This window comes from Aphelocoma coerulescens, chromosome 3 (assembly GCF_041296385.1).
Source record: "Aphelocoma coerulescens isolate FSJ_1873_10779 chromosome 3, UR_Acoe_1.0, whole genome shotgun sequence".
Taxonomy (NCBI): domain Eukaryota; kingdom Metazoa; phylum Chordata; class Aves; order Passeriformes; family Corvidae; genus Aphelocoma; species Aphelocoma coerulescens.
Genome location: NC_091016.1, coordinates 93,433,519 through 93,459,981, shown reverse-complemented (window position 1 = coordinate 93,459,981; position 26,463 = coordinate 93,433,519). Strand labels below are relative to the sequence as shown.

Sequence of the window (26,463 nt, the reverse complement as noted above, 5' to 3'; positions counted from 1 at the left end):
AATTTTTATTTCTGCCTTAAGATTTCTTCACATATAAGCCTTAAAAACAAATGAAAACTGAAATGATGCAAATATAAAACTCATTACTGCTAATCTCCATTGCTGCTGGAGATTGAGGAATGAGAAGAAATGCACAACTTAGCACCCTTTTGGGGAATGAAGATGGAAAAAATATTACATCTGTCTAGGGTTAAGAAAGCTTCCATATAGGCTCACTGAGTCAGAATAACCCCCCTAGTCAGATGATGTCTTGAGGTTCTTCATACAACTTATGGAAGTTATCAGACCATGCAGAACGGGTCTTGAATGTTAGCAGGGCATTAGGGCAGTAGGTCATACACATCACTAATTAGTCTGTGCATCTCTGCACAGGTAAACTTTCATTTAAACATAAAGCAAATATCCAACACGTTCAATGTGTGCCTATTATCATATATTTATACTTGTAAATAAGTGGTATCTGTTTAAATTTTTTAGAAATTCATTGAAACCTGGCGTTTCAACTGAAACCTGTTTCTAATCTTTCTGAATGAGGAAGCAATTTTCCCTACATGACCCTGATTCAATTCTTGTTTTCTTTGCCTAAAAAAATGACAACTTAAAAAGATGGCCTCAGTAGAGCTGTGAACTGGTATTTATTTCAGTAGTATAATAACTCTGAAACATGCCAAAGGCCTCTTAAATGTTGAAATTGTTACCTATTGCACCCTGGACAGAGATTGAGTTCGTGAGTAGATTTTGAATGAAGTAATTTTTTCCCCCTGTCTGACCCTGGGAGCATTTGAATTGATGATTTTAGCAAGCAAACTTACTAGGAATAATGAAGTACATATAGTTTTGTATAATAATTCTCTCTTAAGGGCTGTGAAGCTGATGCCTACTTAGAAAAAATTTTGGAAGAGTAGCTGAAACAACACATGATGCCATTTTATATAATCCCAGAAGTGACTGAAAGACTGGACAGTTTTGAGGACTATCCAAGTGTAAAGAGATGGATTTGGATTAGTCCCAGCTCACATTGTGTAAGACTTGCAATACTTTCATATTGTTACTCCACAGTCAGATGTCACTGTTTGTTCTCTCATTTTCAAATTACCTTTGGAACCATTTTGTTGGAAGTTGGGACCAGATTCATTAGTTAAAACATAAACTTTGAGCTGTCGCTGCCTTGCTGTCAGCTAGAGCTGTAAAACAGGACCTGAAAAATAGATGACCTTCAGATTTACTTAACTGTGCAGAAACTGTATTTGTCATTGCCAGGTTTTTTAATTCATTTCTTTTAATAGACTACCACAGAATTTCTGATCTGTGATCCTGTGAATGTATTACATTGACAGAAAATAACCAGCTTTTCCAAACCATACCGATAGCATGTCAGCCTGAAAGAAAAGAATAAAAATGCACTGCTGCCCTTGTCTTCTACATTATAATATTAAAAGTTTAGAGATGCTCTTTTTGAAAAGTAGACGGAGAGTGACTCAGTGTTCTACTAAGGCCAGTAATGTGCGGTAAGATGAGTAACCGCTGTAGGCAGTGGTGAAGTCCCATTGGGATGGCTTTTCCTTTTTTTTGGTCACAATTTGGAAAACAGGACACAGAAACAATCACCATACGCGAAAAAAAGCCAGAGTACAAATATGGCTAAGAACTCTTTGGGGGATAAAAAAAGAAGATAGCAAAAATCTTTCTGTAAAGTAACTTAATTTCCAGACATTAGAAGGAATCACCAACAGATTACAGTTACAGGCCAAAATCTGTGTTATATGTTTGGATTGTGTACCTCACCCCAATATTTCTATATGGGCCTATTCTTACCACAGAATTTGGCTTTATGGTGGTAAATCACTGAGGTTTATAAGTCCTGAACACTTCATATTTTTGGCTCGATTGTTCTCTAAACAAGTAATTGACTGATGGATACTCTGCCCTGCTGTCTTCCCTCCAGCTCCTTTATTTTACAATCTTCATAAAAATCGAGGGAAAACACAAACTGGAAAGGCAACACACACAAAATCTCTGAGCTGTATCACGCTCCAGCCTTTACACTTGCTTGGGTCCATGAAATACAGGGAAACAAAAAGGCAAGCCCTTCCCAATGAAAGGCTTGGTGCTGCCGTCTCGTGGGAAAAGGGAGAAGGGAAGCTTTGATAATAAAAGCAGAAATGCAAGAAGGGGAAGAAAGGGAGTTTAAAATCTTGTTAACATCAACACTCCCATTTTTGTTTCAAGAGGGCTGTGTGCTTTATTGCTCACAGATCAGTTTCCTTTGCAGGTGATGTGGGCCCAGAATTACATCACCAGCAGAGCAGCCAAGAGCATCTCGGTGCCAGCATGACTGAAGCTGAGAGGAATGTATTATCACAGACCTCCGAGGGACTTGCCAGTGCATTCCTTGCTGGGGGTGCTGTGATGGGGGAGGCAAAGAGGAGACAATTTTACGTGAAGACTGAAAGGGAACTTTGTGGAGGAAAGATCTGGGGTCACAGTCTTGCTGTCTCCTCTAGGCAGATCTAATTATGGCCATGTACTTCAAAAAGAGGGTTTAACTAAAACCAGATTTATCAGGGCAATGCTTTGGAAGTACAGACTGAATCCTCAGCCTTGCCGTTGAGGAAAACATGAAATGCTTCAGAGCACTGAGAACACTGGCAGTGGTTATAAAGAATAATTTGAAGCACTGAGGAAAGCAAGAACCAATATTAAAGCCTCATCACTTCAGTGAAGCCTTACAATAAAACATAATATCTATCCTTTAGCACAGACAACACTGAGATACTGGGTGTATATTTACTGATCCATTGTGTAGTGGGGTGACAGACTCTCAGCAGTCTCAGAGATCATGCTGGAAATGATCAAATTATTCACAAGGCAGTCACATGGATCCCCCATAACAGAGCTCCAACAAAGCCTTTCTGCCACATCACACCCTCTATTCGGCAACCCACATCCCATGCATATAAAAGAAATTCCCTCCTCCCCCCATTTTTGCAGGCTTCCAGGCTATGTCTTCTATCCGTCCTGGATGGCAGGACTGGCTCAGTGGGTCCTCACCGCAAGCCTCTTCCTGAACCGTTAAAATCAATGGGAGCTTTCCAGTGCTCTTAATAGCAGCAAAATGTGCTGTCAACCACCAGGATTAAAAGAAGGGCACATGAAAAATTTTTCAGAGATTAGCACCTCTAAAAATGTCAGCATTTTAAAACTCATCTTCTAGGTCGATCAAAACATCAAAGAAGTGCTGACATTACAAAGATCTCTACCCTTTTCCACCAAAAAAAGCCCCGCTGATCAAATGAAAAAGTGTATAATTGATAAACTAAAGATTTCCCCCCACCCTGCCCCCAGTTCCCTAAAAGGGAAGACAAGAAGGCTGGGACCAAGCAGCACAGAGAACAGCCAAGTACAATTTCATGTTAAGCCTGCTTTACACAAGAATTTTTGGGGTCGTGAAGTACCAATAACTGGTTTAGCTGTGCCCAGCTCAGCCCAAAGTCATGCCACCACCTCCGTCTTCAAAGCACGGTTGAAGTCATGAGGGTGCCTGTGCTGGGAAGACTAATTTTATCCCCGAGGCTGCTTATGCCTGGTCTGCTGATGCCTGGTCTCCAAGTGCCCACTGCAAGTCAATGCAGTTCTGACCAGACCCTTCGTTCTCCACCTGTCAGACCAGAGACTCCTTACAACCACCATCTGTCACCCAAGTCTTTGAGGGGGCCTGGGGACTCTTCTCCATATCCCTCAGCCTCCTCAGGAGGCTCCAGGAAGATGTCTGCTTTTGCATTCCCTGGGATCAGAGATGCCCAAGGACAACTTGATGTTAGAAGAACAGCAGCTGAGGTGGGCAAGCATTGAAAAGGGAAATTTGATTGCATAGAAAAATAGAAAATACCGCCCATAATTTCAAATATCATTAAATACTTTTATCGCATACTATAAGGAAAATTGCAAAACACTTCAGCCACCATGTCTATAGAAGCACTTTCCACTAAAAGTACCATATTTCTTTCATCTCCACCTGGCAAATGGTCATCACTACTCTTTTCCTGCAACATGCCACCCTTTTCCACAATCTTTCTTCAGGTCAGTTTCACTTGGTCTTGCAGAGCCAATGCCAACAGTGAGGCCCTTTAGCCTTCTCCATTTACCTGCCCCGTGCCCCTAGCTGTCTACATTTTTAATATCCCAGTGCACAATTTTCTCTTTTTTATACCTTTCATGCGTCATTATTCTTGACAAATCATGTTTTCCTGTTACTTCCTTCCTGTGTGAGGCTGATCTAATAATTAGTCACCCACAGGAACTGTTTGCTTTCTTATCATGTTGTTGTAGATGGATTAGAGATAATGTATAAAAGTGCATGTAAAAAATTATTCCAAAGTAAATACATTAAGAGAGTGTTAGACATACATTAGAACTGAGGCATATTTCTGCTCTTAAAGAATTCCCTTTTTGCTTTGTTCAAACTTTCACGAGACAGCAAAAGCAGATGTGGCCTGTGAAAGTTGATGTAGACAACAATGGTTAGGAAAGATTGATAAAATTGTGTGAGGAAAGAAATTACTGAAATTACTTCGATCCAGGACAGAAGTTATTACTTCTCTCGTTGTAACAGACTCCTGTGAGATGGCCATCCTGCAGCACTGTTCTTCCTCTGGCTCACCCTGTCTCATTAACATTACAACTGCGAGTGCAGCAGAGTGGCTGACGGGCAAAGTTCAACTCTGTGTCCCTTTTCGTTTTCATGGAAACTACAAGTCTGTTCAGCTCTTAATAAAATAACCCTCAAAGCACCACAGTAAAATGAATTATATGTATAGCGGTACTTATAAAACAAGAATGCCTATGCAGGACCTTAAAAATGCCTTTGGGCAGGTCAGTTCTCTGTCCCAATATGCAGATTGAGTATGAGTTTCTTGTATGCTTTAATCTGTTGCAACTTAATTTTTCCACTTCAAACTCTTTCTTTTTGACAAAATCTATTGCCACTTTGGGGCTTTCCTAAGAAGTCATCCTATCACCCTCTCTTTCTTTGTGACTATAGCCCTCAAAAAATACTACTTCTAGTTTTTATTATCTACAATGATGTGGGTGCAGTCTCAGTTTCATGTACACTCAGAAAACAAAGGTAAGAAGTTGAGATCGTTTAAGACTTTATGCTAATGAGTGGTTTCCAGCCCGTCCTGATTTTGCTAATCTGCTCTGTAAGTGATCTTAGAGGAGGCCCTGAAGAGGGAGGTACATGTATCTTGGTTTTCTATGTTTAGCTGCATGCCATGTTCTCTCTGCTTGGTCACTACTAACTTGATACAAATTAGTGTCATACACAAACAAAGTGGATTAAATAGCAAACATCAGATTTCTGGTGTTACTCAACATAAATCAAAAGGGCTTCAGCACTGCAATTATTCCCGTGCAGCCACCACTACAGAGGCACTGGTGACTAAAGCCAGTGGATTTAGTTGCTGTTAAAGATCTGTTTTCAAGAGAAATTCAAATTCAAATTTTCCTTTTCTTATTGCTGTTTTTCCAAAAATTGTAGAATGTAGAAAACTTGAAGTTTGAGAGAGCAGGAAGGGTAAGAGAAAATACCCACAGATGTGGGACTTGTTATCTTGGCAGTGGTAAGATACCGCACTCCTTGCATTAAGATAAAAAGCTCTTTAATCACTTCATTAAAGGAAGTCAGTTCAACCCAGGTCATAATAGTAGACTGTTTAGTGGCCTTTACAAATTGAGAGGGAATAATAAGAAGGCAACAATTGTCAAGTTAATGTGACTGTAAAAATGTAAAGACAAATGTAAATGGTATTTTAATACCACTTTGGCAGCATTTTAGTGGCTGCATGTCCACACATACATGGATATTCAGCACAGAGACAAAATTTCACCTATGAGAATCCGATGTGAAGTTGCTGCTTACTTGAAAATACAACATTTTTTATTTCTTAAAACATATGTTTACATTTTTCATTTTCTACTATGAGAATCAATTTGCCAAGGTGCAGAAGCATTTTTGTTCTTTAAAGTTTGCCAGCCAACCCAGGAAAGTAAAGACAGAAAAAACCCAAAACTTATTAAACCAGGAAATATGGTCACTGTAGCTCATGTGCCACCTACTCAAAGCTGCTGCTGAACTAAGTTCAGGAAATACACTTAACAGTTTTGCTCCTGGCATTTTGCAAATGTCTGCCACAAGCCTGTGGTTTCCTCAAAAGCATTTCTTCTTTGAACTTGCCTTAAGTATTTTTCTTAGAGCCTTTCCTTTAAAAAAAAAAGAAACACAACATGGATTGATTTCAAGCAATTTGGTGTAAGCGCAAAAATTTCATATTGAAAAACTGAGACCGTTACTGAGTGCTCAGTCTTCAGCTAAGGTAGGTGATCTTTCTTTTCTTAGAGACCCAGAGAACAAATTACTTGTCCAACAAGCTGGATAAACACTTGAAAAAAAGAAATGTGGTGTGTATGAGACTGTGAGGTGAGCACTGCAGATAGTCTACCACAGGCTGGGCACATTTGGTAATGCATGATAGTATTTTCTTCCAGGGGAAAGATAACTTGCCTGAGGCACGTGTCTTCAAAAACATGAAAAAGAATGCAAATGGTTTGTGACTTTGCAAGCCTAAATGCAAAGGGCATGGCAGAGTCCCACCACTTGTGTGCCAGTATCCTAATGTGTGTTGTGGTTTTCCTTACCCTGCCCTCCTGCTGTGACAACAGTGCTCCATCCTTCACAAAACTTAGTGCTTAGCTAATCAAGCCAGTCTCAACCTTAGCCAGCATAAATAACATCTGATCAAAAGCTACCTGGAGGTGAACCCAAAACAGGCATGACTAATTCAAAACAAATTTGTTTCTTAATTCAAGCTCACACTACAGGAACATTCAGTGGTATTCCTCCAGCTCCAGACTTGCACAGTAACATGCTTACAAATGACATGAGTGGACCAACATTTACAGATGTTTTACACATAAGTTTAGTGTCATTTAAACACAGAAAATACCAGGCTGTGTCACTGGTGAGGGGACAAGCATTGGGACACTGGGGGTAGTCTTTGCACTCACCTCTCCCGCTCCTGTTCCAAGAGGTTGGTGAAGTCATCGCTCTTGTTCATGTAATCTGTATGTTTATGTTTCTCATTTTCTAGCTCGTAAACTGTGCGACGATGGCACTTTTCTGCCAACAGGAGCTGTTCCAGCATGCGCCGGTATGTCTCTTTCTGCTTTTCTTCAAGTCTGTCCAGCTGGATTGTAGGAAAGAAGAACAGACTGTTTTAAAGGTCTCCTTGCTTACTTCATCTGATTTATTAACCAACAATGTTGTGTTTGGTAAATGCAAGTCCCGTAATTTCATGTCTTGGGTTTTACATAAAGCAGTGACTAGAAATAAGAATAACTGCCCCCTGAAAGTAATGATTTATTTGGATGACATATTAGCAATAAACATTTACACAGTTTTCAGATACACAAAGGACAGAACTTCACTTCGGTTTAGGGTAACAAATAATATTGTTGCAGTGCAGAATTTCCCCTGTGGTGAGGTGCTGTGAACACTTTCTTCATTTCACAGGGAAAAGGCTGTAGCTCAGACCTCAGATCCTGGGAGCCTGACTTCACACACCTATATGGGGACTAGACACTTGCATGTGGAGCATAAAGTGTAGTCTGAAGGCTGAAATTTGAGCTATGAATCTTTAACATACCTGTAAGACTGCAGAGATAAAAGATCCAAATTATTTAGATTCAGTCCAGATTCAGTATTACATTACCAAATACAATTGATTATAGCCCTAGGGGTTTCCCCTCAGCCTGTTTTTTGACAGAAATTCTCTTTCTTTATACACAACCTTTCTTGTCTTCTGCATTTTTTTATTAATTTAATATTCCAATTATTATTCAAGCAAACATTAAAACCAGGGAAGTGTGTCTAAAAAGTTGCCATGGCACTCCAAATCCACCACAGCTATTCATATTGCTCCATTTGCTGTTTCTTGGGTGCAGATGACAAACTCCAGCCTCCTCCCTGCCAAAGCAGTCTTCAGCCTTGGTGCTTGTCTGGTTGCCTGCACCTGGCACGGTGGCTGGCAGAGCCTGCTCTGCCCACCCCCAACCCTTACCCTGTGAGAATCTCATCTTCCTCAGCCCCAGCTGCCCCAAGCTGCTGTTGTTTCTTTCCCAGGGTATCTCAGCAAACTGGGGGAAAGAAGAGAGCAGAAGGACCATGGCAATTTATTCTCCAAAAGCTGACCATAGCAGTCAAAGTGAAACAGTCATTGCATTTTGTAAAAGAGCCAGGTCGGGTTCAGCTTTTGAGATCTTTTGCACGTAATTTTTCTATATTATTTCAACATAAGCCTTGTGAATCTGCACACGACGCAAGTTTTCCACTGAAGTTCTTGTCAAGTTATCATATTCTTTAGGAAAAGGCCTTGCTAAGCTCTTTTAATCTTGTTTGACAATATTTTATGTATGCTCCCACATACTAAGGTTTGATTTCCTTATTTACTATTGTCCCAAAAGTTCCAGGAGACGTTTCAGCGAGAATACACAGTACAAAGATATCCCATGGTAGACACAACTCCTGGTGAACAAATTAAATGTTCTAATTGGATGAGCTATGAAGGTTTGGAGGGGCACTATAGTATGTTACATTGTATGTTGTTGCATGCTCCTTCCCCATGACCTGGACTGTTACAAAACTATGAACAGGAGCAATGGCTGTTTATTTTGGCATTCACGCTGGCCTCAGACATTCTCAGATCTACTCTAATTCTCAGGTCTACTTGACATTCATTTATTGCTTAAATTTTAAAGCAAGGAGTCCTGTAGTCTCTTTAGAGGCTGAGCTGACTTTGCAGTCCTAGAGTGTAAGTGATGTAAAATTAATATGGATTAATCATTGCATAAATATGGTCAAAGTCAATCTCTAAAGGTCTTCTTTTCTTAACTACCCTCAAGACAGTGTTCTACTATGCCAAGAAAATCAAAGAGAAGTTACCAGTGCTGTGAGCAGTAGGGGTTGAAGCCTATAATTGAAAGGCATTTAAAAACCAGAAATTTAACACCCAAAGATTTTGGCCTTGCTTAACAGCACCAGCCCTAGGAAGCATACAGCCTCTTTATGGTTTGTGTTCAAATCCAGTGACTTTGCTTACAAATTATTCTGCATATGAGTGAACAAGATTTTGTTTTCAGTGTACAAATTCCATGTATTATATCTGTATATATGTCTCTTGCATGCTTTTCACACATCCAAAATATATGGAGTCTCACTTCTGCTTAGGCTTCCCCCTGCACATACATAATGTTGTCAATCAAGAAGTTGTTACCTCTGAAATCGGTTTCTCATAGACGTCTTCCCCTATAGACTTTTCTTGGGCAAGGATGGCATCCCTGTGTAGCACTCGAAGCACATTCTCTGGAGTTGCAGACCCATAATGAGCTTCTAAAACTTCAGGTTTGGTTTTCTCTGTCTTCAGCATGTGGATCACATCCTCCCTTGCCTGTAATATTGCAAATCACTACCATAAGTCAACCTATTAGCCAACAGGGGATGCAGGGAAAATAGGGGTATTTCATATGTACAGGCTGCATACACAAAAATAAAATAAATTAGAAAAATGATGGGCTGTCAATACAAATATAAAAATTTTGGGAGATATCAGAGTAAGCATGAACTCTGCAATACAAATTTTGTCCTTTAAGGGATGATTTATTCTGTTCCTGCATGACATTACATTTGAATGCTATGAATTTTTATCTGAGTTGCAACTATAGCCAGGGGACATCATTATTCTTCATATACTGGATCTTATTTGTTGCCCGTGCTGTTCCCTGAAGGGGATAAGGAAATGAGTAGAACCAGCAGCACCAGTGAGCTGAACTAATATTTCTCAGACAGCTACTTCCTAGTCACTCCCTACCTGAATTTGTGACTAAATACTCTTTTCATGTAACTTCTAAAATAATTCTTTTTCGGTTTTCTTCTTTAAACAAAACCCTAGACATGTTGCAGACCCCATTTAACCAGCATAACTGGTGTCAGACATGGAAAGTCAGAGCACATCCTCCCAGCAGCAGAGGATGGCTGTGCTGCCGGAGCTGGGGCTGGCCCAGGGCCCAGCTCCCTGCCCCAGGTGGAAGCCCCCAGTTTCAGGCAGCATGAGCAAACATCTCGGCATGACCAGACAGCTCTGCAAGGCCCCCTGGCTATGAATAAGGGGCATTTTAGGGCTATGCTGTGGACAAACGCTTAAGCCAGGGCTCTGTTTCTAATGATAACTTGCCAACACCTGTTAAGCCATCTGTAAAATGGAGGCAGGGCACCTGCTTGTCTTTCAAGGCATGTCTATGAGGCCGTGGTCCAGGGAGGGACTGTAAAACCTGCAAGTTTCTGGTGGGCAGAAGGGAGCTCCTGGATTTCCCTAGAGACCATCTTTCCCACAAGTGCAAATGGATGGGGGAGGAGAAGAGTATGGGCATTTTTCTCTTTCCTGCCTTTCTGTCAGCCCCTGTGGGCTTCAGACATTTTAGGAAAAAATCCTCTACAAATTCAGCTCCTATGTAAGCAATGACTGTTTTAAGATTTATGAACTGACCAACTCTTCACGCTTTCCTGTGCCACTCATAACAGCATTCAATTCATCCCTGTAGCAAATCTTAAATCTTTACCCAGAACCATAGAGGCATCACAGCTCTACAAAACCACCTGCTTTTAAAATGAGCAAGAAAATAATTTTGGGTAATAGCAGAGACCCTTTAATTTTTTTTTTTTTTTTCATTTAAAATAGTCTAACATGAAAATAAATAATGAACTTGAAGCAAAGATCATGACATCTAATTAAGAACTAGCCCAATTACACTGTATAACATTTTGTAACCTGAAGTAAAATCTTTGCACATGGCTGCAAGGTAAAAAATACAAATTGGAATGGTATTCATGTTATTTCAAAATGAGAGTGGGAAAGGTTCATCACTCATGGATGTTACAGCTAAGTGAATTATGTGAGGTAGTCCCAAAGAAAGGCAGAAGAGCATGTACACCTCATTACATCACATCCTGAGACTGTGCCACTCTCAGTACGGGAAAAATGTTATTTAAGGAAAGTTCTAGAAAGGTTTGTGAATGTATTACTTTTTTTCTATCCCTGTAGTAATAACAGATGTCTTAGTGTCTTCATCACCATGATGCCAATGCTTTTATATTGAAAAAAAAGCCCTTAAAAAGTTCAATAAAAAAGTTCAAGCATGGGAGTATGGAGGGATTTATAAATATCCAGATTTTATGATGTGCTGTCTTAAGCCCTTTTAGGAAGAGGCAGTTTTGAGGCCATACCTTCATCCTGGCCCTATGAACTAATTTGGTATCCTGCTGTGTGCCTTGAAGCAAGGGCCCTGTGCCACAGGCATGCTCAGGGAAAGCACTGTGCAAAGGGAGCACGAACACAGAGGGATGAGGGAGCAGCTCCCTTCTACCCTCTGCACCAAGGCACACAGCCAGTCATGTTGAAATGTCTTTTTGTTTTGATTTTCAGCACACAAAGCTTCAGGCCCCGCACAGTCCATTCCTCAGGGACAGGCACACCTCAGACCCTAAGCTATTTGGGAGGGGAGGAGGATGAGTTTATTCTCTCATCTTGAAGCTGTTGGCCCCTGGATGGCATAATTAAACACTGACAAGGCTAGGCAGAGCAGACAGAGACAGCTCGGGATTGGTAATTTAACATTGTGAATAGGCAGAGCAAAGAGCTGGACTCCAGTCCCTGCAATGGTTATTTGATACAGAAATAGCTGGTGGAGGCAGCTGCTCTGGCCAGCGAGTGCCCCGGCCCCTGTTCAGTTGTGCACTGCCTGACTTTCCTTCAGGCCTCATTAGCCTGTTATCACTCACAATTAAAATGGAGCAACTTTAGCACAAGTCCCTGAAACAGCTAAGAATGTCCCTGATAGCTAAGAAAGTCTTCTGGATGCTACAGATTTGGGTCCCCCAAAAGCCAAAGGGACTCAAGCCAGAGGGAGCCAAGCCAGGGGAGTGGATGATGTTTAATGGAGGAACTGACACCCCCAGAAGGAAAATAGGTGCCCAACCTCAGTTCAGAGCTTTGAAGAAAAGAACATATTCATTCCTTCATCTTTAAAGGGAAGCAGTGACACACCTAGCTCCAAGGGAACAGGGTAGGACTGTCAGCACTGAACACCCCTTGTTGCAGCCCATGGGGAGGGTACCTAGCCCAGAATCAGGCTGGGTGGCACCATCCCTAGGGACACAATCAGCTGCCCTCTCCTGTACACCTTCTTTGGTACCCTGCACTCTGCTGGCCCTTCAGATTTGGATGTTGTTGATGTGGCAAGGTGCCTTCTGCCTTTTCTGGGCTCAGCCATTTCTCCTATCGTTATCTTTTCAAGGGTATTGGTTAATTCACCATGTACTCTGTTTCAGTTATGATAACAGTTTTTTAAAAACAAACTGGCAAACAGACACACAAGTTGCTAGGAAGCACTGGACCAAAAAGGGAACCTAATGCTAATAATAAACTGGAGGCAAATTTGCTTTTATTTGGTCAGAAACAAGCTCCATCATAGGGAGATTCTGAAGGACAGATAACCTAGGTCAGAGAGAGATCCAGGCAATGTCCTCATTTTCCATCAGCCTCTGGGTTTGTGAATTCCAGTTAGTCTCTCTGAAACTCCTCAGGATAATATAGAGGGAAGGAGCTGAAACAGCATGCCTGTGTATCTTGTGATTTCATGTTTCTCCCAATGACTAATTTTCCCCTGAAACAACTAGAAGAGAGGTCAGATAGAGATGTTTTCTTCCAATGTATAGTGATCTTCAGGAAACAGACCATTTGCAGAAAACAAGTCAGAATAATCCTGCAGAGGAACACTGGGGCTACTTTAAAATTTGTACCTGTGAAGAGGCATGAGAGTGGGGGGCCCTAGCTAAGAAGAGGGGACTTTGCTGGCAAGCTGTTTCTACTGATGAACGTCTACTGCTGGTGCCTCCCTTGTCCCAGAGCACAGTGCTGTTTTGCATAAATCATAAGCTAGGAGACAAACACAAGGAAGATATTTCAAACGGCAAGTAAACTTGCATATGAAACCCAGAGAGCAGTCTTTAGCTGTTTTGGTAGAAGGAACATGATGTTTGGCACAGGAAAACCATCTCTCAAGTCCTGTTCTTGTTTTGTTTTGTTGGTGCTGTGATGAGAAAGAGCATCCAGGCTTGAGAAGACCACATATTGCAACAGCTTGTAACACAATGAAACTTATTTGCAAAAGTCCAGAAGACTGCAATTAGTCAGAGAAGCTCTTTAAAGTCAAAATACGGAATTTTAAAAATTTACTTTTATTGGTTTTTTATTACTTCAATTGTCCTGCAGAAAACTCCAAGCTAACTTTCTATCTATACTGTTCAGATTGTGAGTTCTTGAAATAAAGAGACTTTTTCATTAATAAAGTGTCCCAAGTACCTGATTCTCTAAGTAGTAGGAGCAATAAAGACAAATCAAAGATGTACTAATTTAACTCCTTCAGTTACTGCTGCTGATAGAGGAACTGCAAAGTTGACCTATGTCTAAGACTTGTTTTATTTTTACTGGAGGTGCCAAAATCTAAAGGTTGATGACCTCAGTTCTTGAGTACACCCTTGGGGGGCTGAGGTGCTGTGGAGCACTGCTGTCCCACAAAGTTTTGCCTGCTCTCCTTTCCTTCCCTTCTATTCCCCACTCATGAGTGCACTTACCTAAGAGGTGGGGTCTTTGTTACTAACTGGGAAATCCAAGACAATGCTCCCCTTCTCTCATGAGTGCATGCTACTTGCCCAGATGGAAGGCTGACAAGGGCCCACTCGTTGCAGGGCTACCCTGAAACACTCACTTTTTGGCAGACTAAAGTAGAAGGACTTTCTTTCGCTCACCAACTTGAGCGGAGCAGGGGGCTGTGTTCCAAACCTCACTTTACTACGTGCCTAGTAAAATATTTAAAAGATATAGAAAGGATGTAAAGAGGTTTCTGCATAAAATTGAAACTATTTAGGAAACAATAGCTTGACTCTGCTGCTTGTAAAAGGGGTCCGGCAGCCTAGCAACCAGATTCTTGGTCAATGGAAAGACTGTTACACAAGCCGGGCGTTCAGACGTGCTTCCTCCTCATGCCCTGCCCTGCCAATTTACTACAGCCCTCTCTCCCCATTCCCACAGTCTTTGGCCTCTCCCATGAGCCTGCTGACAAAACTCAGCACCCACTAAACGGGGAATTTTTGCCACAGGCCATTTGTCACCTGGGAAATGGGAATGAACTGATCAAACTCGTTTCATATAAGGCATCTAGTAAATTGGGAAAAAAATTCAGTTGTATTCAAGATGGGCTGAATGGAGTTGAAGTAATCACTGTCAGCTAAGAGTAAAACCCAACTCAAGATCATTTTCCGGTACATGTCCTAAACTCTTCTCCTGATTTTTTTTAATAAGTAGCCTTCCTGCAAATTCATAGTGTGTCTCTCTCAAAATCAGTTACTGGTAACTATTACCTTCATAGCTCCACATTTGGAGGCATCTAACTACTTTACATCTAACTACCTTAGAGAAATCTCAATATTTCAGTAACATGACAACGATCCTCTTAATTAGATGAAAGAAGTTTTGAAAACTCAGGAGCAGCATTTACAAGAAATGCAATTATGTAATATTTGAGCACTCTGATATTTCCAGCTTTTGAATATTTCTTTTCTGGTTATGAAGGCACTTTGTCATACCTACACAAGGAAGTGCACTGAGTAGCAGATGTTTAATATTTATGAAGTTGTATTTTTCTTGCCAGTGATTAATGACAAAAAATAACTATGAAACCACAGACAGGAACCTTTACTTCTATTTGTGTTGTTGTTCCTTGCATCGCACACAGTTCAGGTTATTTATAGCACAACAGCTGCTCTGTTCAGCATCCGAAACTAGATAAGGTCACAGGTTATCCACGTAATGTTGGGGTCTTACCAGTGACTGATTTCCTAAATTCCAGTAGGCTTTACAAATGTTTCGCCCAGAGTTAATAAACATCACACTCAAGGCATCCAGAGGGAGATCAGGAGAATGGTCTCACACTGCTTTCTGTGCTATCCAGGACATGCTGTGTTGCCATCAGGGCAGGAATAGCTGTATTTCTGAAAAGTCCCATTAGAGACCTCAGAAAGTGGGTATCACTAGCTTGGTTAGTTGACTTTAATGAAAGAAAGCATCTTCAGGCAGGTGTACTCAAACACCTGTATCTGAAAAACTTTCCTAACACTAATCCACTAGTCCCTGTTTAAGACCACTAACTCCCCTTCTTTCTTATCTTAGGAGGAAACAAAAATAATTAGAAGGAAAGTGTACTTTCTTGTGTCATAATACTTTAAAGATGTATGTAGAGCATAATGAAAACTACTCCTGACTGCTGGAATGACACTTTTGTTAAAGGCCTGGTTGCTCACTCTAGCCCTTCATACTGCTATAATGACTGGGTGGCAATTTGCCTTCCCAAACAGTTATACTTACTGTATAAAGCATGTTTCAAAGCAGGGAAGCCAGATGCTCTCCTGAATATTGCATCATACAAAGCTCCTTTTTGCTAAAAATTCAGTAAATATTTTTTTTCTCCTATACCAGATATCTGAAGCAGCCTTGTTTGTATCACTCGCTCAGTGATAATAGCCATGTAAAATGCTGGCTAATTACATAAAATCATAGAATCATAGATGTCCTGAGTTGGAAGGCACCCACAAGGATCATCAAGTCCAAATCCTGGCCCTGCCTTGGGACAGGACAGTCCTAAGAGTCACAGCAGGTGCCTGAGAGCATTGTCCAAACACTCCTTGAACTCTGTCAGGTTGGTGCTGTGACCACTTCCCTGGGGAGTCTGTTCAGTGCCCAGCCACCCTCTGGGTGAAAGAATCTTTTCCTGATATCCAACCTAAATCTCCCATGATGCAACTTCAGGCCATTCCCTCAGATCCTGTCACTGGTCACCACAGAAAAGAGATCAGTGTCTGCCCCTCCTCTCCCCCTCATGACAAAGTTGTAGACTGTGATGAGATCTCCCCTCAGTCTCCTCCAGACTGAACAAACCGAGGGACTCCAGCTGCTCTATGGTTTCCCCTCTAAACCCTTCACCATCTTCATAGCTGTCTTTTGGACATGCTCTAATATTGTGCTCTAATTTTGGACATGCTCTTATATTGTGGCACCAAAACTGCACACTGGAGTCAAAGTAAGGCTGCACCAGCAACATGAATACATAGTTTTTCTTGCAAAGAAGAATTTATGTACAGCAAAGTTATTTCTCGCCTTTCATCTTAGCTTAATTTCCTGATACTTGAAACTGTGAATTTCACTTGCATGAATTTGTTTTAACTTTTCTGTATCCAAGTCTAGGTACACAATGTACTCTGGAGGTAAAGAGATTGCTTCAGTGATGGAAAGTGATCATTGTTGACTGTTGATTTTGCACAAAGGGTAAGTGAAATATACATCCAGAAATACAGATGATCCCTCATGACCCTGAGGATATTAAACAGAACTGTTCTATCTTCTCCACACTGTGCAGAACTTTCTGGCCTTGTATGAAGCCTTTGGAGCTATACCCTGTATTTAATTTTATTGTGTGCTATCTTTCAGTGATAACTCAGAAAGCTCTTCTAAAATCAATACTGGAGAAGAGGCACATGATAGACCAGCTCATCCACTGCATAAATCTTCTGAAGTGGCTCCAGAAGAATTACATCAGAAGTTAATTTGGCCTCTTATGTTTGAAAAAGTCCCTGCTAAAGATTGCAGAGCTGAGGAGAAGCAGCACTGAGCAATGTATTTCTTCTTCCAGCAAGCTTCGAAACAGATCAAATGAGCACTAGAAGACATCTGTCTGTTATTTCCTGCCCACATAGCTTTGTTCTACTTTATTGCCAGAGCGCTCCATGGATGATGTCACTTTTTTCTGAAGAAAACAGGCCACCAGAGCCTTTCACTGACATAATTAATTATCTGTAGCCTGGGCCACAGCCAGCAAAATTCCCATGGCAAGACCCTGAAAAGTATTAACTCCACACTGCTTGATGTTTTCAGAATTACTATGGTCTGGGATACCCTGTCTTGTCTTTTCACACTGAAAGAGTGCTTTGCTTGATATTATCAAGCCGTGGGGCAGTTACTGCAGCAGATAGAATTACAGTGTCATGATCCAGTCAGCACAGAGACACCAAGGCGAGGGGTCCACTGTCAAGTTAAGTGCGTGAATCTGCATGTTGGGATGTGTTCTACATGCTCCAGCAATGCCTCACAATGGCTTAACCCACTGTTTTGGGTTTGCTGTATCCAGTCATAAAGATTTTGTCTCAACCAACATCACCTGTGTAATATTTTTCACATGACCTGAAGCCCAGCAGCAAGCAGAAATCACAGATTGATCCAACTAGCCATCAAGTTGCCATGCTCCTTTTGTAACTAGAACTTATTTTGTGATCAGTTAGCAGCTCTTTAAGAGGAAAAAAAAAGTGACTAATGAAAGGGCAATAAGAGAAAAAGCATTTATTTTCCTCTTTCTTCTGTTATAATCTGGCCCTATTAACAAGTCTAGACCAAGACACAAGTGATCCATGGATCATGGACCTCTTTCTTATGCTTCACACAGAAAATTAACCCCACCATGCTCCAATTTCCATTCCATAAGGAAATAATATTTCTCATAAATGAGATTTAATTCCCAAGTATATACAAGATCTAGATATGCTATGAATACTACAAAAAATATGGCACTCTAACATCAATATAATTGTTTTCCTATTATTTTTCCCCATTTGTTATATTCTTTTATTTCCTCCAAGTTCATGCTCTTCTATACTATCATCCAATTTGTTGAAATCCATTGGAAACTAAAAAGCATCTTCATTAGACATGCAACTCATCTTGTCTAAATTGCTCTTTGCAAGTGCTACATTGATGGTATAAGGAACAGAAGCATCTGAAGTTAGGTGCTCTGACCTGAATTTCAGGGATGCACTTGAAGCTACTGCTGTGAGTACCCTGTCTCCAAGAGGAACAAATCAGCCCAGGCATTTTTTTCCCACTGTGATCTTGCTGCCTTCTGGCAGCAACAAGCACACAAGGAGCAGGATGGAGCAGGACAAGCTGGAGCCAGCAGGGCTGTATCCACCAGGATGATGAAATCAGAGGCAATCCTTCTGCCTCCTTTGTGGAGACAGGAGCATGTGGGACACTAACAGACCTAAGTGTGTGTACATGTGTAATAAACTGTATACACAACTTTCTCTCTTGTCCAAGCATTTTGTTGGCTTCAACAAGATGTTTTTGAGTACTCTGTGCTACACAATGTGCATTAAAATTACTGGTGGCTGATGAATGGGCAAGAACAGTAGGACTGCATTACTGCAAGCACTCACCAGCGTAGCCAATTATTTGAACGGAGGAGTTGTCAGAGGAAACAAGAAAAGTGGCACAAACTCTTGGTGTGAAGCAACTAGAGAGGGTGGGCAATGAAAGGCACAGAGCGAGAGCTCCCAGCCATGCCCACTATGCCCTCACAGCCTCCAGCAGTCTCCAAAATCCCCCTGATTCCCCCCAGTGTCTATCCTTCCCTTTGCCCTCCCCAAGCCCCAGTTGGACATCCTTTCCCCTCTCCATCCTCCCACTGCATTTCCAGGAATGACTCTGCAGCCCTTCAAAAAGATATTTTACCTGAACTGCTGAGATTGCCTGAGCCAATACAGGAGAATTGGGGTTTCATTATGAGGCCACATCAGTATTTCTCTTTCTAACTTGCTTAAACTTGAAGGTGACAAATGTCTGGAAGTTACCACGGAACTGTATTTGAGTTAGTTCAGTTCCACTCATTTTTCTGATATGGAAGAATTTATGCTATTTTTTTGCAAAGAAAACCAATAATTTCCAGGATAAGAAAGACATCACTTGCAAAATCCAAACCCTTCCTGTCTCAGGAAAGGACTTCCCTTCATAGTGCCTCCCTCAGTAGTGCATCATTTTGGGTGTCACATCTGCACAACCCTCTGAAATAAGTCACTGAGTTCACTTTATTTTGGACATCATGCAAAATTCTGCACTCAAGCCAGCAATTTTGTAAGATGTGGCAAGACACAGGATGTTCAGTAGGACCCGCAGTTTTCTATGTGAAAATCTTACATTTCTCTCTCTTTAGTCAACCAATAGGTGGAGCCTTTAACCCTAGAAACAAGACACTTTCTCTGCCGTGTTGTCATAATTATTATGTAAAGGCTTGTATTTGCTTTTATTAAAGCTTATTTTGGGAGAAAAATAATCTGTTTGGACTCAAGACCTTATTTGATCCTCATCTAGAGAATGAGAGACAAAACCTTAATAAATACACAACTGGGGCAGCAAGTTAATAAAAACAGATTCATCTACCACTGCAAAGTTAAATTAACAACTGGTGACTCAGAGTACTGGACAGCATTATGACACATAAGACATATGCTCATTGCAAGCTCTCCAAAGAATCCCAGATATTTTAAAGCCAGAGAGATCATGCATTTAACATAGATTGCAAAAGGATTGGCCATGTGCTCTCTCACAGAGTGAACCTTCTCTTAAGAAAAATGAGAAAGATGCAAACTTTTTCATTACTGTTGCACTGAGTATACAATTTCTATTAAGTGTAAATAAAAAGAAAAATAAATAATCAACTTATATCAATTATTTAAAATTAATTTTTAAATCTTGCAAGAGAGGATCAGTTTAGAACAAGACCAAAACTTTAAAAAGGTGGTTGTGAGAAATTTTATTCTATTTTGAACAGAAGACTTAGAAATTTTGGGAAAAAAACCCCAAGCTGTTCATACTCTTCCTTCCATTCTAGATAAGATGTTCAGTGGGTCAGAGACACTTGCCAATTATTCCTCTCTCTTCTGATCCTTCAAGCCTAACTAATGCAATAGAGGTAGCTCTGTTAAGTACAGCTCAGGCATTAATAGAGAAGGATGTTTTTGTGAAGTGTCTGTGAAAGGGGTCTTCAGGCTACAGCTGTCCAATGACAGTGATATTTTATTGAGGATTATTACTTTGAAAAACATATAATTCTAAGGCAATTTTGGTACCAAAGAGATGGATGGCTATCACTACTAAGGTTGATAGTACCTCTGCCCTTAATTTCAGAGGGAGCAGGAAAGTGCCTAAATAGCACAATTTAACTATATTTCAGTATACTGTCTTACCTTTTTTTTTTTTTTTTTTCTCTCATAAAACAGCTGGGTTCTGTTTTATGATTTTGGGACTTGCTAGACAAGTTCTTCTTTCCTCCTATGGTATGTTCTGCCCTTTGCACAGCAGTGAATGTAAGCTACAGAAAATAAACCATACTATTCTGGACAAAATTAATCTCTGGTTATAAATTATTCAATAAAAATAGAAGAGAGCATCTGTGGTCTGAAAACATTTTTTTGTGTGTGTGCTGCTAAAGAATTCTTCACCAGAAAAACACAAACAAACCAGGGGTCAGTACGAGAGAATTTTTTAACTCATTGTACTGATATACCAGACTGATATTTTTAGGGTTTGTTTTTAGGCTCTTATTTTGCTACACTGTGGATACCATCTTTCCCTTCATTTTCTTGCCTTTTTTATGCCCACTTTCCTTGTCTCTAGCTTGGCTCCATTTATCTCTGTTGTATTCCCCTTTTGCTTACACTCTTTTTCTTCTATTGCCCAGCCTCTTTCCCCTCATTCCATTCTCCTTAAATCACCCCTCCCTCCTCACGTTAACCCTATCTTCTCTTTTTCCCTGTAGCTCTGTACATGCCAAGGTTTTTCTCTTGAGGAATTTGTATTTCATCTGTATGATATGGTCATAAGTCCTAAACTATTTCAATTCAATCAACAAGACTTCACAGATACCTTACATGCACTTTTCCCTGGTGTTACCTATTCTTTCTGCCTTGGCTCATCTGCAGCTTGCTAATCTCTGCTATTTTGCTAATGACCATTTGGAAACTCCTTGTCGTCACTGCTTTCTCTAGTGCCAAGGCAACTTGCCCCAGCTTTCTCTTCTGATTTTTGTACTGGGCCAAGAAACACATCTGGCTTCTACCCACCTATCTATCCCATATTCCTTGCTTGAGCTTCCAGGCAGATCCATATTTATTAATATTAATGCAAGAGTATTAGAAAAGGCACTGAAGAAAAATATAGAAGTTTGTACAGTGTTTTTAACTAAACAACAACTAGGTGCCTCCAACAATGTTGTTACAACATCTTGGAAAAGTCAATACAAAAGCAGTTTGAGGCATTACATGCAGCAAGAGGAAAAAGAGACAGAGAGAAAAACATCACAACAGCTACACAGTCAAATTCTCTTGCTTGTACTAGTCAGACTGGCAAGTGATGGGAAGGCCAAATAATGCCATGTCTTAAGAGAAAGGCAAATATTAAACCAAATGCACAAGGCACCAGTGAGCTCTCTCCTTCAGCAAGCATCATGTGCAGTTCCAGCTACAGACACTCAGAAAGGTGAGCCCAGGGTGTGACTGCTGCTGGTCAAAGGGTGATGGAAGGCATGCAGAGTCTATTTTGCTAGAGGAAACTGGAAGGATGTGGTATGGCTAGCACAGCAAAAACAAAGGCTCAGAGGATGCAAGACTGCTGTCTACAAACACATCAGGCAGTAAAGACAGGAGGGAGAGATGTGGGCTTTCAAAACAGGATCACTGTATAGCAGAGTTTCATAAAGGTTTCACTATATATAATTAAAATTGCATTAGAAATTAAAAGGGGGAAGTTATCTAAACATTAAAGCTTTTCAGTTCTGGGACTATTTTCCAATAGGAGTAGTCAAAGTAAACAACTCACTTCATCTTAAAACACAGCTTATTAAGTTAACAACAAAGGTTGAATGGAGTGCTTGCCTAAAAGATTACATGCTGGGACTTGATATACAGTTTATCTTCTACAATTTTATCTCCAGAATTCTCAGGTCAGTCAATGCATCTGCAGTATAAGGATGAGGAAGCCTGGGTTGGGAAGTGACAAAAAGGTAGAATAAGTAAAAAGGTCACAACTAGAAAAATAAAGAGGGGAAGAAAAGTGAATAGGGAAATTTAGATCTTAGGAAAAAGAACATAACAGGGTGATTATAGAATAAAATGTATTTTTTAATATGTAGCCATACAAAAGGGAAAGAAAGTAAAAAGCAGAAAGATGGTAACTAAAGAACTTTCCTTTACATTTACAAAGCATAGTTTTCTGAAACACAGTAAAATACTAAAATACCTTTAAAAATTGTTAAAATGCAATGGCTAGTTTATCACCTCTATCCATGTGAGTTAATTGACTTTAAGAGAGAGGATTTTCCTCGTGGCAGGATGTGCAGCCACTGATATCTAAGTGTTTCATAAGGACCTTACCAGAGACAACAAAACAGAGTCCTCTGATAACCTTTCCCTGATCCACCCAGCTGGAGAAGAAAGTCTTGAAGGTGAGCTCCTCCTGTCTCTGTTGGATGAGAGAACTCCTTCCCCCAGCCTCCCATACCTGCCCTGCAACAATTGCTCTGGCACCTCGTGTGAGCACTCAAATTAACCCTTAAATGCAGTCTTGAATAAATACTGATAAGGAATGGACTTCTTTGACAGCAGAGTCACTTGGTCTCTCCCTTTGAAGGAGGGATGCTATGTAAATAGGTTTACCTCTGAATATCTTCTACACAGTGTTTCCCTTCAAATATCAAACCAAAGCCAGTGTTACATTTGACCATTTGGAAGTCAGGACTTATCAGAAATTGTGTCTTGTGATTAATTTATATATCACTTGTATATTAAACTTACTGTTCCCCAAGACATCACATTTCACATATTGCCCATCTGCACCTTCAGGTCTGCAACAGAGGAAATGTGCAGCTGACACCTAAACGTGTATTTCCTTTACACCCCATGGCTGCATGGCTCTGAGGAGCTCTGTTCCTCAACAGTGCCAGGCTCTCAGGAAACATTTCCCTCAGCCCTAAAGCATGCAAGGGTCCTCAACAGGAATGGGGGGCTGAGCTACAGGGGATGAATGCCATGTTGGCACAGGAGAAACACAGTAAAACATGGACTATAATAAAGGCCTTGAGCAGAAAAGTTGCTTCATTTTAAATTGGTGTGAAGTATAGGAAACTGTCTCCCAAACTTAAAATGTCCTCCAGCAATAGGCACAGAATCTGGATAAGAAATTATTTTTCTTGAAAAACCTAATTATTTGTAGTGGGATGCTGTCTTTATAAATATACTTTTATTACTGTGGGGTTTTTTCCCAAACATGCAATAAAAGAGTGAATCGTAAACATGTAGGAATACTGTTCCTCATTTCCTTTTGGGCCCCTAATCAGGAAATGTTGAAAATCAGTGTTGGTATTGCTGAAGATTAATGGCTGCTGCTCAGAAACCATACAGAAAAGGAACATATTCCTGCCAGGACAAATACATAGGCCATTGGACAAACATCCGTGAACCACAGATAGGATTATATCATCATTGTAAAGATCCATACTGCCTGTCTTGCTCTGTAATTAATAATATTCACATGTGGGTTTGACTGAAATCACTGTAACAACCAGATAAATTAATGCCATGCCTTCATGGTCTAATTTATTCTACTGGTATTTGAAGTTTTCTTTTCAAATCAGCTTTGCAGTATTTAAAAATCGAAGGTTTTTTCAGGTATAAGAAGCAATCCTTCATGGATTTTTTGCCACTATATGTTCAATATGGATTTAAAGACCATGTAATTACTACTTTTTTCATATGAGCAGTTAGATCTCACAAGAGAAAATATACTCCACTGAGCTATAAGGCCATTAAAATAAACCCCTGTCATCAGTTCATTTGCTTCCCACTCTCCCTCAGAGAGGCCATACTTAAGAGTTCTCCTGCCATGTATGTTGGGACACATTCTCATCACCACAGCTTCTGTATACTTTTTATTCTCTTTTGTTTTCTTACAAAATAAGGCATAGGCTGTGATGACCTCAGATGTTTATGGAAAGCTTTCCTTCTCTGTATTCAGTAAATGCACAGAGTCCAGCCAGGAAACATGAAGACAGGTAGAGACAGAAACTAAAGCACAAGCAAGCTACCTGAGAGTATTATAATTTAAAAAACCAATCAAGTTTAAAATTATGACAAAAATATTGCCAGGGCATCTCTCCATGGTTTTCTGGCAGGTTTGCCTTCAAAGTGAAGAGCTGGGGCATCAAGTCATAAAGTAAGTGCTCAATATTGATACCAAGAGCAATGTGGTGTGGGTCTATGTCGCCAGATGATGTGAACAGTGAAAAAAGCACGTGATGCATATGAATACATTACCAGTTTACCCTGCTAACCCCATGGTTGTTATGACCAGGTTACCTCCTGTGGCTCAGCTCACTGTTTGAGGGTTACAAGGCAGTGTCACCCTGGTGGTACAGGCATAAGATGCTCCCTGCTCATGACTGAGTAAACAGTCATGGTATTTTATCCCATTTTTTTGTTCAGAAAATAATGGATCTCCCTACAGGTACAGCCTGATATTACTCTCAAAACAAAATCTTCTTACATATGCCTAGATAATGTTTGCTTTGCCAGTATTGAAATGGCTTCAAAATAAACCCACAATTTGATTTGTCAGTCCAACAAAACGCCAGCCAGCCACCAGAGATGTCTGAACAGATCTGAAAATAAAAAGCCATGAAATGACTCAGTGCATTAGGTCACTGTGACAGCCAGGAGGTAATACCAGAGTATTTACTTTGGCTGGAGTCTTCCTTGGCTCATCTTCATTTGTAGTGTTAAAGCCAGGCTCTCATCTCAAGCCAAAGTGCTGTAGCTTGCCCACTTCAGAAATGGGTCAACACAGGTACCAGGGAAATAACTAAAACCCCTGTGGATTAAAAATAATTACTCTCATCCCTGCCTGGCTGCAAGGAGCAGAAGAACAGATGCACTCTACAGCTACCAGTGTGGTTGTCCCCACAACCTCCTGTCATGCCAGGAAGCTTTAGCAGTCCTTAACATCTCTTTGGGGTCTGTATGTATGAAAACCCCTAAAAGTATTGACCAGAACCTATCCCCATCATCCCCAGAGGGATAATGAGAACACAGGCAGCTCTTCAAAGGTTGTGTAACTACCCCACAAAGTATGGTGAAGAACAGGAGAATTACTCAAACAATAAAGATCACATTTATTGCCACACAGGAAACATTAGTGACTTTCTTCACCTCCCCTTTCCAGACCACAAAGGTGACTTCAGGGTAAATCTTTCTGAACAACATGAGCATGATACATTTCTATTTAGGTTTGGCTCTGTTCACCACAGAAGCTGCACGCTAGCTCCATCTCTAAGGAAATTATATACACAAGTTTTTGAATAAAGTAAAATGAAGCACTATAAAAATGGTTACTTTTCTCTAGTGATAATTTATTTTTTCCTTCACAAAATTGCATTCAACAGATTTTCTTCCTTTTTTTTTTTTTCCTGCAGCTTTTCATTGGAAAATGACCGTTCTCTGACAAAATTATTTCTTTTGAATGCATACTTCTTGTAACTTGAGTAGTTTCTGACAAACTAGAGGTGAATTATGTGCAGAAAAAGTGATACTTAATGATACTTAGTGAGATGGAATCTCAGAGTTACAGTAATGGTTACTCGTGTAGCAAATAAATTAACAGAACAATTGCTTCTTGTATTCAGATAAGATGGTAACAAGTTCAACATTAAAGTAATAATGTTATGAATGTGGGTTTCAGGGGAAAAGCAAAGCCTTATATGAAAAGCTAAATGGTAATGGTTAATTAGAATAAAGGGATTAAGACAAAATGTTTTCAGACAGGTCAGGTAGCTTTTTTCTGCTTGTCTGTAGGTTCAGTGAAAAAGATCACTAAAGTACAACCAAAAGAATGTATGAATTTGACAAGCAGTCCTGCTACAAAAGGGGATAAGTTATGAAAAGCCACAAGTCTTCATACTGACTTTTTGAAATACCATGTTTCAACTTCTTATTTTGAAATTTTTTAAGGCTGACACTACTGAGAGTTCAATGATTTATTAGCATTAAAGGGAATCTCAAAACTGGATGGACATTCAGGGGCAAGTTAAGTGCAGAATCAGGCTGACTGCCATCAAGGACTTACTACTGGGCTGAATTAACATGCAAACTGGAGCAACTGAGATGCTTTCAAGCAAGCACTGCTCCAGGAAATCAAACTAATGGATCTTTGAAAGGCAAGGAATGTGCAGAGCACTGAACTCCAGAAATCAGACAGGACAGGCAGAGCTTTGGCTGAGCTGTCAGTAACATCTAAATATGCAGAAGTTCCAGAAGACATCTGAAGTCCATTTTCAGTATTCCCAACTTGCAGACTTGCCTCTTGTATATTTTCAGTAATGATTGTAATTACATTACTTGTATTTACTTGTCTTCCTCCCTCCCTT

At 40.4% G+C, this 26,463-nt stretch overlaps 1 protein-coding gene across 4 annotated transcripts in view; it reads right to left on the bottom strand.

Annotated features, from left to right (window-relative positions):
- Nucleotides 1–26,463, bottom strand: part of FILIP1 (filamin A interacting protein 1) — a 102,964-nt gene that overhangs the window by 33,164 nt on the left and 43,337 nt on the right. For all 4 annotated transcript variants that reach the window (XM_069011301.1, XM_069011304.1, XM_069011303.1 and 1 more), the window contains 2 exons: nt 9,330–9,503; nt 7,066–7,244 (listed from right to left, as the gene is read on the bottom strand). In XM_069011301.1, coding sequence (XP_068867402.1) covers nt 7,066–7,244; nt 9,330–9,503 — 353 coding nt within the window. The remainder of the gene's footprint in view (nt 1–7,065; nt 7,245–9,329; nt 9,504–26,463) is intronic.